This window comes from Balaenoptera borealis, assembly GCF_965194805.1.
Source record: "Balaenoptera borealis genome assembly, chromosome: 3".
Taxonomy (NCBI): domain Eukaryota; kingdom Metazoa; phylum Chordata; class Mammalia; order Artiodactyla; family Balaenopteridae; genus Balaenoptera; species Balaenoptera borealis.
The window spans coordinates 47056122-47077943 of NC_138866.1; the positions used below are offsets into that span (position 1 = coordinate 47056122).

At 37.1% G+C, this 21822-nt stretch overlaps 1 protein-coding gene across 6 annotated transcripts in view; it reads left to right on the forward strand.

The window, feature by feature from the left end:
- The window catches only part of FERMT2 (FERM domain containing kindlin 2), a 72548-nt gene extending 51210 nt beyond the window's left edge, over positions 1–21338 (forward strand). Inside the window, exons 5-18 of one of the 6 annotated variants that reach the window (XM_082386829.1) lie at positions 65–97; positions 431–656; positions 1187–1289; positions 2662–2769; positions 6346–6480; positions 7191–7240; positions 8418–8542; positions 14747–14853; positions 14990–15211; positions 17192–17215; positions 17741–17761; positions 18422–18546; positions 18877–19018; positions 20043–21338. In XM_082386829.1, coding sequence (XP_082242955.1) covers positions 65–97; positions 431–656; positions 1187–1289; positions 2662–2769; positions 6346–6480; positions 7191–7240; positions 8418–8542; positions 14747–14853; positions 14990–15211; positions 17192–17215; positions 17741–17761; positions 18422–18546; positions 18877–19018; positions 20043–20216 — 1595 coding nt within the window. In that variant the 3' untranslated portion in view covers positions 20217–21338. The remainder of the gene's footprint in view (positions 1–64; positions 98–430; positions 657–1186; positions 1290–2661; positions 2770–6345; positions 6481–7190; positions 7241–8417; positions 8543–14746; positions 14854–14989; positions 15212–17191; positions 17216–17740; positions 17762–18421; positions 18547–18876; positions 19019–20042) is intronic. The other 5 variants (XM_082386830.1, XM_082386831.1, XM_082386832.1 and 2 more) reach the window with 5 other exon arrangements.
- Positions 21339–21822: the final 484 nt, after the last annotated feature.

Sequence of the window (21822 nt, forward strand, 5' to 3'; positions counted from 1 at the left end):
TTGTTTCTGTCTCCTATTATTGCCTTTCTTTACCTTCTGAATTCCTTTCTTTCCTTTTCTATAGGCACTGATGTTCTTTACATTGGCCCTCTGAAAGGTGAGCCTTGGCACAATTAAAAAACAAAAGTGTTGGTCTATCTGCTTCAGCAATATCCTTAACTTATATTCTAACTCTCTTGAACTGATTTTTTCCCTAGAGTTTCCAACTTAGTTATATTTTTTGACCTTATTGTTATACATGTTCTTAATGTTATACAAGTAAAGTTAATTTCACTTGTTTTTAAGAGAGGTAAAATAATGTACTAAAGCTTTTCTTTCCAGAATGAAGCTTGTGTTTCACAGTATGCTTTATATCATTATAGCATGTATTACTGAAAACTAAGATAACTATACTTCATACTTACTACCTGTTTTTCATGTTATTTATTAGGAAGTATATATTCAAGCCCAGGACTTTATAGTAAAACAATGACCCCCACTTACGATGCTCATGATGGAAGCCCCTTGTCACCAACTTCTGCTTGGTTCGGTGACAGTGCTTTGTCAGAAGGCAACCCTGGTATACTTGCTGTCAGTCAGCCAATAACATCACCAGAAATCTTGGCCAAAATGTTCAAGCCTCAAGCCCTTCTTGACAAAGCAAAAATCAACCAAGGGTAAGTTTTTTTTGTTTTGTTTTTTTGCTGTTTACCAATTACTTTACAAGTTTTTTTTGTTTTTGTTTTTGTTTTTTTTACTGAAGTTATAGTTAATTTACACTATTGTGTTAGTTTCAATTGTACGGCATGGCGGTTCACTTATATATATGTGTGTGTATATATATACACACACACATATACAGCGGTTCAGCTATATATACATATAGCATATGTGTGTGTATATATATGTGTATGTATATATATATGTGTGTGTATATGTATATATGTATATATAGTCTTCTTCAGTTTCTCTTCCCTTATAGGTTATTACAAAATATTGAATATAGTTCCCTGTGCTGTATAGTAGGTCCTTGTTGGTTATCTATTTTATAAATAGTAGTGTGTATATGTTGATCCCAGCCTCCTAATTTATCCCGCCCAACCAAGAGTAAGTTTTAAAATATAGATACAATTTAAGAATTTCTTTATCCACATAGAGGTAGAATTAATTTTGTCTTGCTCTGTTCCACTATTGTTAATTTGTCCAGGTGGCTTGATTCCTCAAGATCTCTCATGGAACAAGACGTGAAGGAAAATGAGGCCTTGCTGCTCCGATTCAAGTATTACAGCTTTTTTGATTTGAATCCAAAGGTACCGAGGGTTTAGAGGGATGTCTTTTGTTCCTTTTTGTTTGCTTTTTGGAAGTTGGTGGGGTAAGGAATTGTTTGGATATACATATAGCAAGTCTTGAATAATATTAAAAACTCAAAGCTTTGGACAAAGGCACCTGTATTTTAAAGTAGTCTATTGTTTTAGTAAGTTGGAAGCATAACTAAACCCTTTTCTTTTTGTTAAATAATTGAATTTTTGGTTGATTTGTATTTTAAAGGAACTAGTTAGGTACTACAGAATTGGTAAAGTTAGTTTATGTGTTTTTTTTTAACATCTCTCTTCAACTGTACATAATTATATATCCCAGAAGATGTTGCTTCAAAAAAAAATTCTTTTTAAGTCTATATTTCTCTCAATTTAATAGCCACACATTGTAATATGTTTTTACTGTCAGACGGTTGGCATCATCTGTGCTACTGAAGTACTTTGCTTTTCTGATAAGATTTAAATTTGCTGTAGAGATCTGGAGTGTTTTCCCCCAGAAAACACATGGCACAGAGATTTGGGTCTTTTGCTTTCATGTCATCCTTGCGGGTGAGGGGACCTCTCTTGTCTGCTTCTCATCCTTCTCACGTCTAGATTATAGCCTAGATTTTAATGTATATATTTATCATTTTAAATTATGTGCTTAAATAATTCTTCATACAACAGTAAAACGTATATAGTAGAATTACAAAAAATCATTTTAATCCCTTTTTAGGCTATATCATACCTAATTTTGGTAAAGCCAAAGCTGTTCTGGGAACATAGTTATATTTGCACGGGGTGGGAGGGGGCTATGTATTTTGTGACCATTCTAAGATAGTACTGTTACAGTATTACTATTGATTTTTATTAACATAACTAAATGGATAATTCAATAACATTTAAGTAAATCTTTTCTACAAATGTGTGTGTGTGCTTATGTATGTTTGTGTATGCCCTCTATTTTGGATTCTTAAAATAATTACTGTTTCCAAGGACCTGCCACTTTGTCTGGGTATGCTTTTCCACAGTGAGCAAGATGTTCCCCGAAATAATTAATTTACTGTCTGATTATGACATGTTAGTGTGGTAAATTGCAACAACAATACTGAAAAACAGTCAGTTCTACCTTACTTTAATGTCTTCAAGTTAAATTCCTTTTATTAAGGGCTGTAATACCTAATGGTTATTTCCCTGGAAAATAACATACAGAATCTACTTCTAATACTGAATATGTAAAAATCTTTTGGCATATTTTAATGCCATTTTTAATGAAAAATTAGATGTGGATATATTTAGGTATACGTAACCCTATAGGTAGCTTTTTTCCTTATTGTTAATGTAAAAGGTAATATATTACAAAAGAATTGTATCTCTTTTGCTGCAGTATGATGCAATCAGAATTAATCAGCTTTATGAGCAGGCCAAATGGGCTATTCTCTTGGAAGAAATTGAATGCACCGAAGAAGAAATGATGATGTTTGCAGCCTTGCAGGTAGTGGCGAGTATTGGTAAATGGGACTTTTCAGGGGAAAGGGTAGGGGATTATTTAAATGGTAAAGTGGCATAGTAATTCCAGTAGCATTTTGATAGGTAGTGTTTTACTTTTTGCTATGTAGAAAGTGAATAGACACTTAGAAGGCAAAATATGTGTGAATTTAATTTAATTTTTGTCTTTTATAAGAGATTAGTGGTATACTTAATAGTTACTTTTCTATATCCTGTAGGAGAAAAATATCCTTCCACCCCTAGATGTATATAAGCTTAAAACTGTCCAATTTTCCCCTGGAAATAAAATCTATATTAAGAATCAGATTTCTGAAATGAAGCTTTTCATAACTTCATAAATAACTGGGGATGGTAATATTTGTAAAATGGGCTATGGCAGAAATTAATACCTTTTAAGATGATAAAATTTTAAGAGACTAGTGAAACTAAACATAGATAAGTTTTTAGAATGGTAATCCTTAAGAAGTAGGTAGCTAACGTTAAACTAGTATTTTTCCAAATGTGGTTCTTGCTTACCACCTGTTTCAGAATTACAGTAGGGCTTATTAAAAAATTAATTGCCCACTTCATTACTGCTGTCCCCTCTGGTAAAGTAATACTAAGGTGGCATCCACAAATCATTCTTGGAGACACTGAGGTCTGAGTGACCACTAGATTAATTTTTCTAGATTAATAATTTCAGATATCTGAGTGAGGCTTTGGTGAGTGTTCTCAGATTATGGTGGAATTCTATTTAAGTACTGGAAGCAAGGTTGACATTCAGTTATGAATATCTTTCAATATCACAATGATTTAATTATTTCCTTAGAACACAAATAAAAATGCTCTCAATCTTCCAAATGTTTTTATGTACCCAGAAGAGTTTCTCAGTTAAGACTCAAAAAAGTTGTCCTTTAGAGAGGAAGAGCAGCTCATTTCTCCTTAGTTTACACACTGAAAGAAGGGAATCAAAATGAAGCTCAGACAGGGAAAATTGGTAATGACAGATGAATTAGTTTAGTTATTTTCTAGAGACTTGCTTAATCAGTTAAGACTCTTATATTGTGTTTCTGGGTGATTCAGACTACCTGAAGAATTTCTTTAATTAAATTCTGGAGCAATTTTATTCAAAGCGTCTCACTTGGTTATATAGCGTTCTCACTACATCTTTCTCACTTAGAGTATGGGCTCATAATTATCTAGTGAAAGTTTTGCTAATGACAGAATAATAATACATGTAAAATGTATGTGGGGAAAACCACAGGTTTTCTTATATAGTATTTCTTATCTTTTTATTATAAAAATAATGCATTTTTTAAAAAAGCCAACAGATATATCCCAGCACATAGGTGTTCAAAAAATATTTGTTGAATGATTATACACACAGTCGTGCTGTCATAGAAATGGGATTATTCTTCAGCTTTGCCCAACTCCCACCCCAACCCAATAAACATTAGATATTCCATTTCGATTCAGTGAAAAACACCTCAGAACCATGGATTTTAATTCATGGAGACTGAATGCCCCAAAGCATAGCTTTCCTGGACCATTTTAGAATCTAGATTCATTGAGAGAATTTTGGACTACAAATCCCCTGAGTTGTTAGAAGCCTTCCAAGAGACTGACCCAAAGCCTCTTGGAAGCCATCCAATACCAGAAGGGGGAAACTCTGAAAGTATGGCAAGGAGACGCCTAGGATTTTTTATTTTAGACATAGGTTACAATCTGAACTATTCTCTCCTTAGAGCTTCTGGTTCCTTGTGTAAAATAAATCTAGAATAGTAAAAAGAAACAAAATAATTCAAAGTAAGAAGCTGTGGATTAAAAAAATTAGGTAAGCTAGTAACACTGTTTTTCAAGTATTTAGGTCCAGTCATGTATTATAACATTTAACAGATACCCCATGCCCCTTTGAAAGCAAAACTGGATTTTATGACCAGTCCCATTCACATCCAGGATTTCTCCAGTGTAACTCAGAAGGACCTTTTGCATCAGAATCATCTAAGGTACTTAGTAAAAATGCAGATTCCAGGCTGGACCCCATATTTGCTGAGTCAGAATCTCTGGGGGTGAACGAACCTAAGCATCTATATTTTTAACCAGCTCTCCATATGCTTCTTAATATGCTCTGCTATTTGCGGCCACTGCCTGGGGGCCTCACCCTGCCTTTTTCTTCATGATTTGTGAATATGAAAATTTCCACCACTATAAGGATCTCATTTCAGCACAACTGAAGATACAGCCAGAGAGTAGTCATTACCAATTCACTAAATCTTAAAATACAGAGGAACGTTGATATTTGGGCTCAGGATTAGTTCATTAAATGTTCCCATGAATAGATTGTATTCAGTGAATGAATCCTTCAGAAATACAGATTGCTACTTAGTGCTTTGAAAGGTAACTGATTAAATGATTTAAAAGTTCTGCTTAACTTTGTATAAAACCTCTCTAAAGTTTAGCATCAAAATCTAATCATTAATGTTTGTTCTAAACCACTTACCTAAGTGTATTTAAAATCATGACTAGTTCTATACCCAAAGATTTTTCTATCTACATGTAGGAGGAGTTATCACTACTCATTATATATATACATACATGTTTATGGGAGTATTCGTGTGTGTCAGTGGTGGTATATGTATTCACATATAAACGTATTCTACCTTATTCTAACGTATGAATGAGAAGGTAAATGTCATCTCTCTCTGATCAGGTTTTCAGCATTGAATTGAGGATGGGGGAAAGTGGAACTTTAGTTTTCAACATAATAGTGATAACTAAATTTCCTCTGCTGGATAATAGTAGTAATATAAGGTAACCAATGTTAATCCATTTCTACAGAAGACCTTATGCATATTCTGTTCATTCATCCAATACTTGTTGGTTCTAGCCTGCGTTTTAGACGTGGAATACTGCAGTGGGGAAAAAAGACAGTTAAAAGTCTCTGCTTGTGGACTTCCCTGGTGGCGCAGTGGTTATGAATCCACCTGCCGGTGCAGGGGACACAGGTTTGAGCCCTAGTCCGGGAAGATCCCACATGCCACAGAGCAACTAAGCCTGTGTACCACAACTACTGAGCCTGCGCTCTAGAGCCCGTGAGCCACAACTACTGAAGCCCGCGTGCCTAGAGCCCGTGCTGCGCAACAAGAAAAGCCACTGCAACGAGAAGCCCGCGCACCGCAACGAAGAGTAGCCCCCACTCGCCACAACTAGAGAAAGCCCGTGCACAGCAACGAAGACCCAGTGCAGCCAAAAATAAATAAATTTATTTAAAAAAAAAAAAAGTCTCTGCTCATGTAGAGTTCAGTGGGAGAGGTGTTAACTCTCTAAATCCTAGGGACACCCAAACTGAATTCATTTGTATTTGTCCAGGGACCCTACTTTTTTGAGTAAACATTTATTAGCAGGTTTAGGACATTGATTTCAGGTGCCATGCCCATTATTTTCCTATCCTTCTAATTCTTAGAGACGTTTAGCTTTTCAGATTAGGTGATGAAAGATATTCAGTATAGATACAGATAATAATCTCATTTTGAAATTTATAGTTAGAACAATCATTTAAATAAAATATCACTTCTGGTTTCAGTATCATATCAATAAGCTGTCGATCATGACATCAGAGAATCATTTGAACAACAGTGACAAAGAAGTGGATGAAGTTGATGCTGCCCTTTCAGACCTGGAGATTACTTTGGAAGGGGGTAAAACATCAACAATTTTGGTAGGGTGAATCTTTTACCTACTAATTTAGTTTGAACTGATGTTTATACCTTTCTGTGGAATTAGGTTTTCATGCAGCGTTTGGGGGATACAGAGAAATATTTAGCGCTTTAGAAAATACAGACATCAATTTTCCAGAAACTTTCAGGGAAATTTTTAACATTAATATTGTTCTAGTGTCCAGTGCTTCCAACACAGTAAAGATAGATCTTGACAGTCTGCACATTCTCTTACAAGTAGTGGGAGAATATTTCTTCAGAGGAAAAATTAATCTCGTCATGGTAAAATCCATTTAGTGATCTCCAAATTTGAAATATTACAAAAAGAAGAGAAAAATAGATCTCAGGAAAATTTTTAAATGCTTAGGTATTAGTTTTTACAGAAGAAACACTATTTTAAGGACTGTTGTGAGTTACAAAAGTTCCATATGCAGCTATAAGCAGTTTTAGCTATATTAAAATCAACACTATATTCTTGTGGGTTGTATAAATTGCTATTTTGATCAAATTTTTAATAGCTTTTTATGCCATTTGAAAATTCCATTGTACTATGTGACCATATAATATGATTGTACCTTTAAAATCTTTATAATCTGTGTTTTATGTAATTTTCCTTGTTTACTGAATAAGCTGGTTCTTGATATCAGATACTAAACATTAGAGTTTCAATTTTTTTTTTAATGAGAAAAAAATGATTTAATTCTTCTCCTAGGGTGACATCACTTCCATTCCTGAACTTGCTGACTATATTAAAGTTTTCAAGTAAGTACAAAAGAGGAGGAATTCCAAATATTAATGAATAAATGTCAGTTTTATAGCCATGTTCACATTTTTGAAATTTACTCTGACTGGCAAATGAGGGAAAATAACCATCTTTACCAAATTAAAATTGCAGTACTTATTGTTTTATCTGATAAACATTTTCCTTAAGGTGGGGGAGGAGATTGTGTAAACCTAGATGGATTGCATCATGCAGATTCTGAAACATGCAGTAGCATATCAGTATAAAGCATCCCGTCTGGGTGAAAGCGGTACATAATGAACTGCTATTGTCAGTGGCTGTTTCCTTGTTTAGAGCCCCAGAATCTATTGAATTCTGTTCATTTGTGGATGGGACATTTTATAACAAGGTTCCAGTGTATCTTATCTAGACTTTTGAACAGTCAATCTAGTCATACTCCACAGAATCAAGAGCGCTAGGCATTAAGGCAGAAAGAGGAAAGGAGGTGATGTGGAATATAAGATACATAAAGCCATTTTGGAATAAACCATTTACTGTAGGTGAACATACAACAGCTCCACATATGTAACATTTCTGAGCTAATGGCACAATTTCAAATGCTGCTCCCTACCCCTACTTTGTTTTCCCTTTACACACCTTTTTTATCTACCTGCACTTTTCCTTATCCTCTCTTCCTCATGCTTCATGTTTGACATTGGAGTGACAAGTTAAAGCCACCACTGAAATACATGCCTGAGAGAGAAGCACTTCCCTCACTTTAGTCTTGCCAGGTAAACTTGCTTGTTTAGAGAGTCTCCAAAGGCAGCCCTATGGACATCACGAACTTGCAGGTAATTACAGGACCTAGGAACCTTCCAGTTATTGACATTTACTTCACCTTTATTTTCCTGTGCTTTCCATGTGATCTGCTAGTGATAGGGACAGCTACAACTGACAGAAATACTGGAATGTTTGCCTTACCGTCTTCCTCTGCCCACTCACTGTAAGATCTTCCTGAGTAGATTGAGAAAGGAGGGGCAAATCCAGTAACAGCAACATTGAATGTAACACACTGGCCAAAAGGGAACTGAATTCAGCATATGTAAAACTTGGTCTCAGACTTTTAACATTGTGAAACTTTGCTGCTAAAACATAGCATTGATAAAGTTATTTCAAAAGTGTTTTTTTTTGTTTCTTCTAATTCTGTTTGACACATAGGCCAAAAAAACTGACTCTAAAAGGTTACAAGCAGTATTGGTGCACCTTTAAAGACACATCTATTTCTTGCTATAAGAGCAAAGAAGAATCCAGTGGCACACCAGCTCATCAGATGAACCTAAGAGGTGAGGAAGCCTTGGAATGACCAGTATTGATGGTGGAATATCTGTTAGCTAATATTCAATAAACTTTGTTTTGCTGGGGGATAAAGTTTTTTAGTTTTTTAGTTTCTTAACTCCTTTAGGTACTTTTTTATGTTTAGTATTCAATTTCACATGAATATTTTGTTGTAATCTCTGTGCAGTCCTCACTTAAAGTGTGTGATTCTACTTTTATCCCAAGTAAATTTATTGATGTCTCTTTTCTGTTCTTCAGTATTAGGACATTTAGGTTTTCCTCATCCTGCAGGAGCTGCCCACTGAATTTTCAGATTCTGCCTCATTCTCATCTGTGCTGTAGTCATCTCCTCCCAGTTTTTGCTGGTTTCTCCCTTCCTCATCAGCATCCTGCTCCTCTTCCTGACCTTCACTGGTAACAAGCTGGTCCCGCTCAGGTCCCCAGTCTCTTGGTTTTCTGGCTCACCAGTGGGTTAGCCACCTGCAGGGTTTGGCTGAGTTCTTCCCCTTTCCCAACACCTCTTCCCTGCACATTTTCGTCATCTTCAACACTGCTCTCGTCCTGGCTCCTGGGGCAGCCCCAGGATACCCCTCTGAAGCTCCTCCTAGCTGACGACCTGAATCTCATTGGTTTCCTCTTATTTCTTCAGATCCAAAGCTGTCTCAAAACAGGGGCTGGTATTTGAGGCACACACTGCTGGACCTGTTTCCACGGTCCTGTGGCAGCTGTGGCGGGCTTGCTTCCTGTGGCCCAGACTGAGCCTGGCCGAGGGCTCAGAGCTGCTGGTTTTGGTCTTTTTTTTTCTGTTCAGGTCTGTGGAGTTACAGCTTCATCTTGGTTTTAGTGAGTTCTGTTGGTTCTTCACACTGCTCTTTCACCACTCTCATCTGTTGGATGCACTGGTTCAGGTGGTAGGAGAGTTCCCTCTCCAGGTTGGTCTGGTTCTTCTATGGCTGGAAGACATCCTGCTGCCTCTTTCTGTGATTCTCTGCAGCCTTTATCTGGTCTTGCAGATTGTTCATGAGCCTCTCACTTGCGGTGATGTTACTTAAAACTGCCAGCTCACTTCCAGTTTAGATACCACTTCCTCCAGGAAGCCTGCTCTCCCACAGGCTCCCACAGCACTCACTGCCCCCGTGGCACCCAGCATACTTGGTGGAGGATGCAGCAGATGGGCTCCTCACCGTTCCACACTCCTTTTACTGTGCCTTCCCTTACAGCAAAAGCTGGAAGACTAAAATACGTTTTCCAGACTCATTTCCAGTGAGATTTAGATTCCAGTCAGATGCATTCTTGTGAGACTTGAATTCCTGAGTTAAGGGGTTGGAGAGGCAGTTAAGAAAGGAGTTAGGTGCTTCCGGGCTCTGGAGTTACATCGGTAGATCTGTATTCTTAATTTTTCTTAGTAAATTGTGCATTAGTATATTTTTAGTATATTTCAACAAGATGTCCAAATCTCTACCCTATCTCTACTCTGCCCAGTAGCCATCTGAACTATTGCTGTATTGTTACACACATTTTAATAAATAGAAAGACCTCTGCCCTGGGTGGATGATTGCTGTGCCTATGGGTTGAAATTCTGTAATTTTCCTACAGCTTCTAGTTAGACTCACTGTCTTTTTCTCTAAGTCACGAGTTTAACTTTTGAGTCTTTACCATTATTTGTTACTCTCAAAATCTATTGCAACTGTCCTCTTGCTTCCCTTCTAAGCTGCTCAGGACCAGCTGCAATTATCCACTCTTTATTTAGAGACTTAATCTGTGTTCTGGCCCCTGTCTTCTCTGGCCCTATTACATCCTTAGTCTTCTCCTTCTATAACTGAGAAGTTAAGTCCTGGTATGGAGAACAGCCTACAGGGTGTCCTAATCCCACTTCTCCCAAGTCCTCTCAAAGGAGCACTTTTCTAGCACATCACACTGGTGAAGGTAACACTAGACTAAGAATCAAACGGCCTAGATTCTGCTCTGCCACTAAACTAAATCAAATGGCCTAGATTCTGTTCCGCTCTGTGATTTTGGAAAAGTAGCCTATCTGGACCTTAGTATCTTCCTCTGAGTAATGAGAGTGTTGGACTGGATGCTCTCTAAGGCCCCTAAGATATCTAAAATGCACAGTTCTAAAAAGTGCAGTTCAGCAGATGCTGATTGATCTCCTGCCATGAACTGTGCCAGGTACGAGAGACAGGAGCAAGAACAGATTATAGTCGCATCCTTCAAGATGTTTAGAGCATGTCAGGAGATAAACAGCTACAGTTCGGGCAATAAATAGTACTTTAAAAAGTAAGCAATAGATCAGAGGAGCAAAGAGGTAAGGGTGCTGTATCAGTTAGTCTTCAGTGACGTTGGAGAGAATTAGGAGAGATTTCGTGGGGGAAATAATGTCACAGTTAAGATCCAAAAGAGAAAATTGTGATCTGTGGAAGGAAGGAGGAGAGTTGGTAAAAGAGACTGGTGTGCACATGCGTGGAGAGAAGCATCAGCAGTCACAGGGCGGGTTGTGCTTCCGGACTGTGGAGTTTAAGGGGGGAGGATGAACCCTTCCTTCAGAGCTGTTGAATCCATTCCTGCTAACTGTGAGAGGTAATGGCAGAAGAAATTGGCAGGAATTAGAGGATAAAATTGTTAAGTTTTTTAAACTGGCAGCAATGAAGTGACACTGAAAGATTATTATGAAAATGATGGGATCCATCATATTTATATTGGCTACAGTGTAGAGGAGTAATTTTAGAGCAGTGATAGTGATCCAAATTACGTTTATCAATATGGGTGGAGAAAAGGGCGCAACTTCATTAGATTCTGAGGAAGTTCGATCAACAGACTGGGTGATTGACCTGGGAGAGGCTCGGGGAGGGACTTGATTCTGGCTTGTATAGCTGGGTGGATAGGGTGATACTGAGATTGAGAATATAGAAGAGATGAGTTTGGGGAGGAAGATGAGCTTAATTTAATTGGGTTATTTTAAATTTGAGGTGCCGGTTGGGTATCTGTTTGGAGCACGGGCGAGATCCATGCTGCAGATAGCGATGTGGTAGCAGTTAGTATTAATGGTAGACGTAGCCATTGGAATAGTTGTCTACAATATGAAAAGGCTAGGAGCAGAACCGTGCAGGACACCCATGTTTAAGGGACAGGGCAGATTAGAGGAGGAGGAACTTGCAAGGGAAATAAACCACAAAAAATAATATATAGGAAGACCATGGAAATGAGGCATGATGGAAGTTAAGGTAAAAGTTGTTTCGAAAAGGACAGTGTAGTCAATAGTGTCACATGCTACAGAAAAGTAAGATTAAGCCTCCACAGGATTTAGCTACATGGAGGTGGTTAGTAACCTTGATTAAGAACAGATTCAGCAGATTTCAGTGGGCTTTTAAGTATGGGAGCCAAAGTACAGTCATTGAGAGGTACATAGGAAACAAAGATAGCTTTTTGATGCACCTTATCTGTGACAGAGAAGGAGGAAAGAGGGCAGTAATAGAAGAGAGAGGTATACGGTAGAGGAGAGAGGCGTTTTATGGTTTAAGATGAGAGACTCAAGGAAGTTAAATGCTGATGGAAACGTCACAGTAGAAAGAAAGGAAGGGAGGTGGGAGGAGAAGATCTCTGTGATGGAGCAAGGTTCCTGACGGGTGGTAGAAAATTCAGCCCCCTCGGACAGAAGAGCCTTGGGAGGACAGACACCTCTTCCACTGTGTGGAAGCAAGGGCAGCCAGGTTTATCTGCTTTGGTGGCAGGAAGTTAGGGCACCTCACTTTCCATGGCTTTCGTCTTCTTGGGAAAGTAACGTGTGAGGTTGTCCCCTGAGAGTGAGTGGCATAGGAGGCCTGAGAAGATGTGAAATAAACATTGTTGAGAAGGTCTGTTAACACAGAAGGCTTGCCAGTGTCAAGGGGCAGGCTCAGGTTGGGAATTTACGAATTTCTGGTGACACTTACCTGCTCGGTTTTGTGATGTCCTTTTCTCTCCCCCGTCCCCTCGTAGAGTGCTCAGCAGCCAGAGCACAGGCAAGTAAGTGGTAGATGGCTGGGCTGAGCTAGGGTTAAGGTTTTGCTGAGTGTGTGTAATGGAAAGACAGTGCGTCTGGGGAGCTGGAGGCGACAGCTGGTGCAGCGGGGTCCAGGCTGGACTGCAGAGAAGGAAGAGGTGGAAACGTGATGGGGAGAAAGTGATGGGGTCACAGGATTGGGTCTCTCAAAGAACTTGAGGAGATTTAGGATGGGAGATTGTGATCAGAGTGGGCTGTTTGCATTTAATGCTTCAGAGGACTAGTAATTGGGTTACAGTGAGGTCCAGCATGTTACCATGGAAGCAGGTAGCCTGTGCTTGGAGCAGGCATGGGGTGAATACTGTCTGAAATGTGGCTACTGAGTGCCTCTGTGCTTACACTAGTGCCTGAGTTAACACTTGCTTGGTCTCTCCCTTTTTAGGTTTTTGCTATTTTACTTTAAAAAGAGGTCTAATTATTATGGGCTTGGGTACTTTAAATCTACTTGCATGATTAATGAAATTTGTGGAAAAGATTGTGTATCTTCAAACATCTCTTTGTTTTAACTTTGAAGGTTAAACACATTGCCACACAACTTCCTAATTGTTTCTAATGATTGTATAGGAGTTAATGTGGTAGCTATTTATGTGGAGTAAATGTTCTAAAAAGAAAGCAAAGAGGGGAGAAGGTCCATCAAATGAATGATTGAAGTTAATTCTGGAGATGAGAGGATCTCTCCTTTATCTAACATGTTCTGTTTCTTTTATATGATACTTAAAACATTTATGTGATGGGGGAAAAAATGACAATTTAAACATATGTTCTTTCTGTGTGATAGATACATAGAGGTTTATTATCTTGTTCCTTGTACTCTCTGTGCCGGGAGAAGTTGCTCCAGTACAAGGAGAAAGGCAACAGCAGGCCCTGCTAACAGTTTACATTCTTCCTCATAGAGCCTACTGGATGGTCTTAACACGTATTGAGGGTGACATGAACTAAGTACTAACAGTTGGAATACTCTTTAGGGAGCTTTGACATGTTCATTATCTTATTGATCCTTACAGCATCCCTGTGAGGTAGAGTTTAAGGTCAGGATATTTGGGCATAAATAAATTGGACATGATTATGAAGTGGTTGAGAAGGGTCTGGAACCCAAATCTGTCTGCTTGCAGAGCTCTTCTTCACTATATTATACTGGTTACTAATTTATTCTGACCATTGTCCCATTATCTAACTAACTGGGTATATACATTCAATAAATCTGTGTTCTCTTCTGTAAAGCCACCAGCTAATGGTTAACAGAGTTGATTACATGGATTTTTATAATCCATACATGTATGTATTCCTGAAAACTTGCCAGTAGAGTGAAATTCTGCATGCCACTTATTTTCATACTGACTTCCCATGTATATAAGTTTATGTTACCTTCTATACCAGATGGACTTCTAATATATTGTGCTTACAGTTAATTTTTCATATGTACAAAGAAATGACTAAGAAACTATTTTTGTTCAAATGATCACCCTCTGAATCGAACTGCTTGTTAAGTATTCCAACACCCTGGAGTTTTGGAAGGAGGCCTGTGCCCAGGAGCATTCAGTTGAATCAGGAGATCCTGTGCTTCCCCTCCCCTGTGCCATTAAGCTTCTTGCTTCCACACAGGAATAGGAGAGGAGAGCAGTTGAGTTAGGGAGCAGTGGGGTCCTAAGGAGGCCCTTATATAGGACTCCAGCTCAAACTGGGTAATCCACCCGAAACATGCCTTTTTTAAAAAGCATCATAAAAGTCATTTATTCTGACCCAAACACAGTTAAGTTAGAATTTAATTATAGAAAGATATTTAAAAATCCCTGTACATTTAGAAACTTAGGGAAAAAATCCCAAATAACTTAAGATTCAAAGAACTGAATGATATTAAAACAATACATATAAAACTTGTGGGATGGAGTGCAAGTGTTTTTGGTAAAATATCCTTTTAATAGGACTCTTTCCTTCTCTTCTCAATCAAGGGCCACAAACTCTGTGCAGTTTAATCTCTTGTATATTATATAGATCTGATTCTTTGCTCCACCCCCGGACAAAATTACTGCACATAAAGAATTTATTCCCTGACTTAGATTCCACGACAGCAAATTCAACATGTTAAGATGCCATAAAATGAGGGCTGCCTATATTGGCTTAGGATTTCTTAAGAGTAAATTTGATCATTTTAATAATTTTTTTACTACAGGGTGTGAAGTTACCCCAGATGTGAACATTTCAGGCCAAAAATTTAACATTAAACTCCTCATTCCAGTTGCAGAGGGCATGAATGAAATCTGGCTTCGTTGTGACAATGTAAGTTTTCTGATTAAAAGTAAACCTCAATTTTCTTTGCTTCCTTACTTAGTGAGTTGACCATTCATTCTTATATTTTATACTCAAAGGACCCATCATGTGATAGATTTCAAACCTCAGTATTTCTTTTCAACAGGAAAAACAGTATGCACACTGGATGGCAGCCTGCAGATTGGCCTCCAAAGGCAAGACCATGGCGGACAGTTCTTATAACTTAGAAGTTCAAAATATTCTTTCCTTTCTGAAGATGCAGCATTTAAATCCAGATCCTCAGTTAATACCAGAGCAGATCACAACTGATATAAATCCTGAATGTTTGGTGTCCCCTCGCTATCTAAAAAAGTACAAGAACAAGCAGGTACTTGATTCATTTTACTTCATCTGCTATTTTCTGCTGATTTGTTTTATAATTTTCCACATATACTTTAGTTTCCCCCTCTTAAACACAACTTTTTCATTTTAATTGGTAGTCTTAGTTTCATATCAGGTGGTTAAAATATAAAATAAGAAATAAATAGCTTTCAGTCAGTTTAAATTGGTCGTTTAAGAAAAGCCTTATTATTTTAATATGAAAGATAATGAGGTGGAATATTGGGAGCATATTTATTCTAAACAACCTGAGGAAATCACTCTGCTAACAGGATGTTCTGTAAGTCTGATATAAAGCACAGCCAGCATTTCCCAACCAAATCTGTGATGACTCTTCTTGCTGTCAAAATTGACTTTTTCAGCTTTGGAAATAAACTTTACGAGGGTAGATATAGTCCACGTTGAACATTGTCTTTTCTTAACATTAACAGTCAAGACCTAAGCAACATTTGCATAATGTGACAAAGTTTGGTAAATTTTCATTGAAATTCACTGCTTTTGTTCCCTCTGTTTAGAATTCCTTTCCTGGAAACTAATACCATAAGAGGATTGCTATTTAGGAAAAAGGTTCTTTGGTACAACAAAGAAGGTTCTTTGCCAGGGGAGTTTCACTTGGGATAGCCCCCAGTATTCTCTACACCCAGCATCATGCCATAAAAGGAAAAGGCTCCAGTTTAGGAGGGGAGGGAAGAAGAACTTTGAAATAAATATTTCATTTTTATCTAGTTTCATTTTTATTTTTGTTAAGGAGTAATTTTAAAACATTACTGGAAAGGCCCAGTGATATATCCAGAACACTTACTAATTCTTAACTTTAAATACAGTCTTTATCATATGGATCTGAAATCACTTAGCTAGAAATGTTCAGAAGTTTTAATCACCAAGTATTTGTCTTTAAGTTGCAGAGGTTGTGTAAACTGTATGGAAATGGTCTATCCCACGGTCATATGATGTGGGAGTAGTGAGGAATGGAGGAAATGCTGCCCTGGGGAGCTTTGTGGAATGTAGATTGTAAGTTAAAAAGGGAAAGTGAATCGAGTTCTAATTTCATTTTTTATTCTTAGTTAATTCATTTAAAAATTATTTATAAAGAGACTTGTTTCTAAAAGTGGATTCATTTGCCTTCAAAGTCAATGAATAGTTTCAGATCTTTAGCAGTCTCATTTCACTATCAGGTATCAGGAAAAAAAGATCTTAAAGTATTAATTGTGAAGACTGCCAAATGTTGGTTTAGTTGTCAGACAGGTATTGTTTTCTCAGAAGCCTTTAAAATGATAGTTTTTGCTTTAAAAAGGTACTTTTCTGTTGGTGAGTTCTTGAATAGATGTCAGCTAAAAATTCTCTTGAGAACAGAGAATGTGTGACTGTCTTTAACTGGCAGGATGGCAGTATGTGTGTGGTCTGAGATTAAGGATCTTTCTAGCCCTGTCTTCCACATTGGCATCTTATCAAATGCACATTCTTTTTGAGTTCTCCTTTCCCTAACTAGACTTGGAGGTTGAGTCATATTATTGCCCTGACACCTAGTAAGTGCTGAGAAGCAGGAGTTTAGTTTAGTTTAGTTTAGTTGTGTCAGGTGCTGTAGTAGTCGTTGGATATATTGCTCAGTAATTGTTTGTTAAACTGTATGATCCAGTGGCACTCCGGAGTCAGGTAGGTCTAAGATGTGCAGGCCATGGGGTCATTCAGCCCTACCAGGGCATAAAGTCTTTGGGTCCATCAATATAGCCTTTGTTATAGTTAATCTACTTTAATTCCCAAAAACTGTATATTAATAAAATTTGCTATGGATATTTTTTACATAGATGACTCCCAAACTGGATTTTAACATTTTAAAGGAAAGAATTGTTCTACGTTTTAAAGGATAAGAATTGTTCTTATCCATGTTAATCCAAATTGAAATGGACCAATATGTTTATAGCCACCACTCCTACTGTAGTGTATGGCATATTTTTATTTTCCCTTCCAGGAAAAAGGATGCAAAAAACAGATGGTAATTGAGGGGTTTGCTTTTCTTGTGTAAATAAAAAAAACAGTATGGTCACTGCACTTATTTTATGCCTACAACTTATTTCTGAAAAGCGGTGCATGGATATATTATCTGACTCAATATGAGACAACATTAAAGGCTTTTGAATATCAATTTTTATTTTGCTACTAAAATAATTAGCTTTACCCTAACCAGTAAGAACTGGTACATGAGGGGGGAAAGGTTATTTGCTCTTAATTTTCTCCCTACAAATTTCTACCCTTAATTTTAGTAACACTTAACAATCTAAAATAATGTGGAGTGTTTCTCAGTATTCTAAATGGAAAGTAATTGCTGCTTTCTCATTTTCATTTTCATGCTTGCGTTTACTTTGCTTGGTTTCCATCTAAAGTAATTTTTTGCATGGTTTTTGGCTGGAATTTTGGTTTGCAGGTTACCGCAACTTTTTCTTTGCTTCATTGCCATTTTTTCTGATTGCCTTTTTTTCTTTCTGCTTCCTTTTTCTTTTCCTCGCATTGCCATCTACAGCCAGGCTATATAAGAGATTTGGTAAGTTCGCCATATTTACAAAAAAAAAATAAAAGAAAAAAAGAAAAAGAAAAGAAATAATTAAAAATATTTAAAGCCCTAGCTACAATCTCCCCTCATGGATTAATTTCCTTCTACTCTTTGAGGGAATAGTCATCCCAAAGTGAGTATAATTTAAATTAAAAAATTAACCTTTCTAATGATTGCTTTAGAAACATTTTAAAGTTATTACAGTGATTTCAAGTACTTTAAAGCTGCTAAAATATATATTATTCCTGCTAGAAACTTGTACGCCAGGTACTCATTCTGATCATATATCTTGGTGCTGAATTTAAAACCCGTCATGTATATGAGGATTACAAAATATAGTTTTATAATGCAGTATCATATGTATGTGTACTTGAATATGTCTCAAGAATGGCAGTTCTGCACTCCTAATAGTTCACTGTTTCTTGACATATGGAAACTAAAATTAAGAAAAAATATATATTGAGGTTTATTTTGGAAAGTCATTATTTTACTAAAATTTCCAAATGTAGCTTCAGATATTTTCTAATTCCAACTCTTGCAATACATAATTTTGGGTGGGGCACATAATTCAATGTTTTAATCTTTTTTTGTCTTGATTCTACCATGAAAGAATAATATCTAATGGTAAAGATGATGTTTAATCATGTTTAGATAACAGCAAGAATCTTGGAGGCCCATCAGAATGTAGCTCAGATGAGTCTTATTGAAGCCAAGATGAGATTTATTCAAGCTTGGCAGTCATTACCAGAATTCGGCATCACACACTTTATTGCAAGGTCAGTGGTTCTACTAAGCACCTATGTGTAAACCTTAATCTGTGCCTTTTTACTTAATCTACTTCATCTAATTAGAAATTAAACATTTAAAGCTACCTCCTGAGACCCATTAACCTGTTACACAGTAAAATTTAAAGACTGTTGGAATGGTATTTTCTATACTTAAAATTGTTTCATCAAAAATTCAAAATGATTGCATTTCTGTTTTGTGCAAGAATAGCACTTTTTATAGAATTAAAACACACGTGTCTTGAAGAAAAACAGACCAACATGTCCCCCTCCCACCCCCAACATGTTTTAAAACATTTATTTATGTTTTTAATGCTGTAGATTCCAAGGGGGCAAAAAAGAAGAACTTATTGGAATTGCATACAACAGACTGATTAGGATGGACGCCAGCACAGGAGATGCAATTAAAACCTGGCGTTTCAGTAACATGAAACAGTGGAATGTAAACTGGGAAATAAAAATGGTAAGCTGTAACTATGCTACTTGAATGCGTATGTAGTCCGTCTGCTAAAAATGAATGAATTAAGAAGAAAAAGGCCTATAAATTCTGAAGATTATTTGTACCATTACCTCTTAAAGTGTAAAACATGGTTGGTTATTCTATTCATTTCCTCCTTAAACTTGCCTATTTCATAACTAGCCTAGGTATTAAATTCTAAGAACATAATATTTTACAATATTGCCTCATCTTTAAGGTTATCTTTCTATAACGGATAAATCCTTTCCACTCACAAATAGCAGCTACTCTTTATTGAATGCCTGTGTCAGGCATGATACTAGATGTTTTACATTTGTACCATATTTCTAAACCTCACCTCAGCCCTGTAAGGTTGATGGGTTATCCCCACTTTACAAATGAGGACACTAGAATTTAGAGGACTGAGGGCCGTCACTGTCCGTGACCACACATTTAGTAACAGAATCAGGATTCCAACTGGGATACTTAGGGCTCTAAAGCCTGGCACATCATGCTACCCCTAGCCTTAGAGTACATGATTATCATTTAAAATAAACAGAATGTTTTACTAGTAAGTCATCTGTTTTAGGGTCGCTGGGTTTGTTGTATCGATTTCAGTTACTTCATAGAATCTTGTATTTCTGAAATGTTCAAACATGAAACCTAAAGGTTAACTATCTAAAGCAGATATTAAACACAGGAAGTAGGTTTTCTCCCAGGACTTCAAGAGAGACATTCTCATTAATTGAATCACCAGAGACCATTTGGGAACCTAATGACCTAAAGCCCCGTTGCATTCAGTCTTCCTTTTCAGAACAAGAAAACTAAAAAGGAGGAGGGGAGGAGGGGAGGGGCTAGTAAACTTTACTTATGCTTTTGGACTTAAAGGCATTATTAGTTTAGGATTAAAAAAATATTTGAGGACCAGCAAGTATTTTGTGATAAGGACAGACCTTAAGCACAGTAGCTTCACCTGGACCCAACCATCTGGAGTTCTGCAGGGACTGATCGTTCTCTGTCTTTGTTCTAGGTCACTGTAGAGTTTGCAGATGAAGTACGATTGTCCTTCATTTGTACTGAAGTAGATTGCAAAGTGGTTCATGAATTCATTGGTGGCTACATATTTCTCTCAACACGTGCAAAAGACCAAAATGAGAGTTTAGATGAAGAGATGTTCTACAAACTTACCAGTGGTTGGGTGTGAACAGAAACGCTGTGTAATGAAGCTCCATGGCCATAACAGTTATTTAAGTTTAAAAGCTGTTGTTTGTTATATGCTGCTTAATAAAGTAAGCTTGAAATTTATTATTTTATCATGAAAACATTTTTGCCTTACCAGACCAGTTAATATGTGCACTAACAAGCACGACTATTAATCGCTATCATGATACAATATATGGACTTGAATATGGCACACGTTCCTTAGGGCCATGAATTGAAAACTGAAGTAGTGGGCAAGTCAGAAACAAAACATCACTGATTCAAGCTAGCCAAACTGTATGTAAGAAACTCAAGCCATCTACTTTAAAGCTATCCAGGGCTTAAACTATATGAAGTCTATTTATCATGTTTAATGCATGTGTTTTAATGTATGTTTAATTTGACCTGTATCTTTCAAACAGCCTACTTCTGGTCGCCATTTGTCATCCGTCCGCCCCCAACCCCCCCCCCCACCCCAAGTAAATCAGGCCTGCAGAAGGTGCCTGATATTTAATACTGTCGTTGTTTGATCTTGAAGGAAAATGCTGTTAGTCGTCATGCCTGGTTTGTTTTTGTCCTTGAATAAGCATGTATGTATATTGTCTTGTGTTTTTATTTTTACACCATATTGTATTACAACACTTTTAGTATTCACCAGCATATTCACTGTCTGCCTAAAATATGCAACTTTTGCATTACAATATGAAGTAAAGGTCTATGAAGTATGCATTTTATGTAACTAATGTACAAACACAAATTTTATAAAATTGTACAGTTTTTTAAAAAACTACTCACAACTAGCAAATGGCTTGGATGTTGCTTCTTTGCATTAATTAAATGCTCTTTAAAATATAATTAGTGTGCAGTTTTAATATCTGCTAAATTAAGGATGACTTCATTATAGTCATGATTTGCCACAGTGTCCTTAACTCGAATGCCTGGACTGGCTGTGTTCTGGTCTGTTGCGCTGTTACAATCTGCATTGGTGCTAGTCAGAAAATTCCTAGCTCACGTAGCCCAGAAGGGTGCCAGGGAGGGGTAGATTACCAGTATTGTTCAATAATCCATGGTTTAAAGACTGTATAAATGCATTTTATTTTAAATAAAAGCAAAATCTTTTATTTAACGTTTCTTTGTACTTCTTGTTTTTACTGTTTACATGGCATTAACTTTGTAGAAATGATCTTTTGCCTTTTGGAAGTGCTTACCTGCAGCTTGTAAGAACAGCTGGCTTAGTATTCTGGAGTGTCACCAGACAGACGTACTTAATCTCTAAGATGGAGTCTTCCACTTAAATAGAAACCCCTCATTTTTCCTACTACTTAGGAATGAACTGTAAAATATTTATATGTTAGAAATATAGCTATAAACAGAAATATGACAGATGAACCGCACTGGTTGACTTGGGCAGAACTGGTTTTAAACAGTAAAACGACTGACTCAGTTTCAAAAAACACAATTTTTATGAATTTACTCCTCTGTATTGTTACTGCTATCCCATCATCATTCAGACTCAGAACTTCAGTTCTGGACTTTCTCCTTTACCCCTTGCAGTTAATCAGGCCAAGCCCTGTTGATATTTCCCTCATGCAGCCCAGTGTCTTTCATTT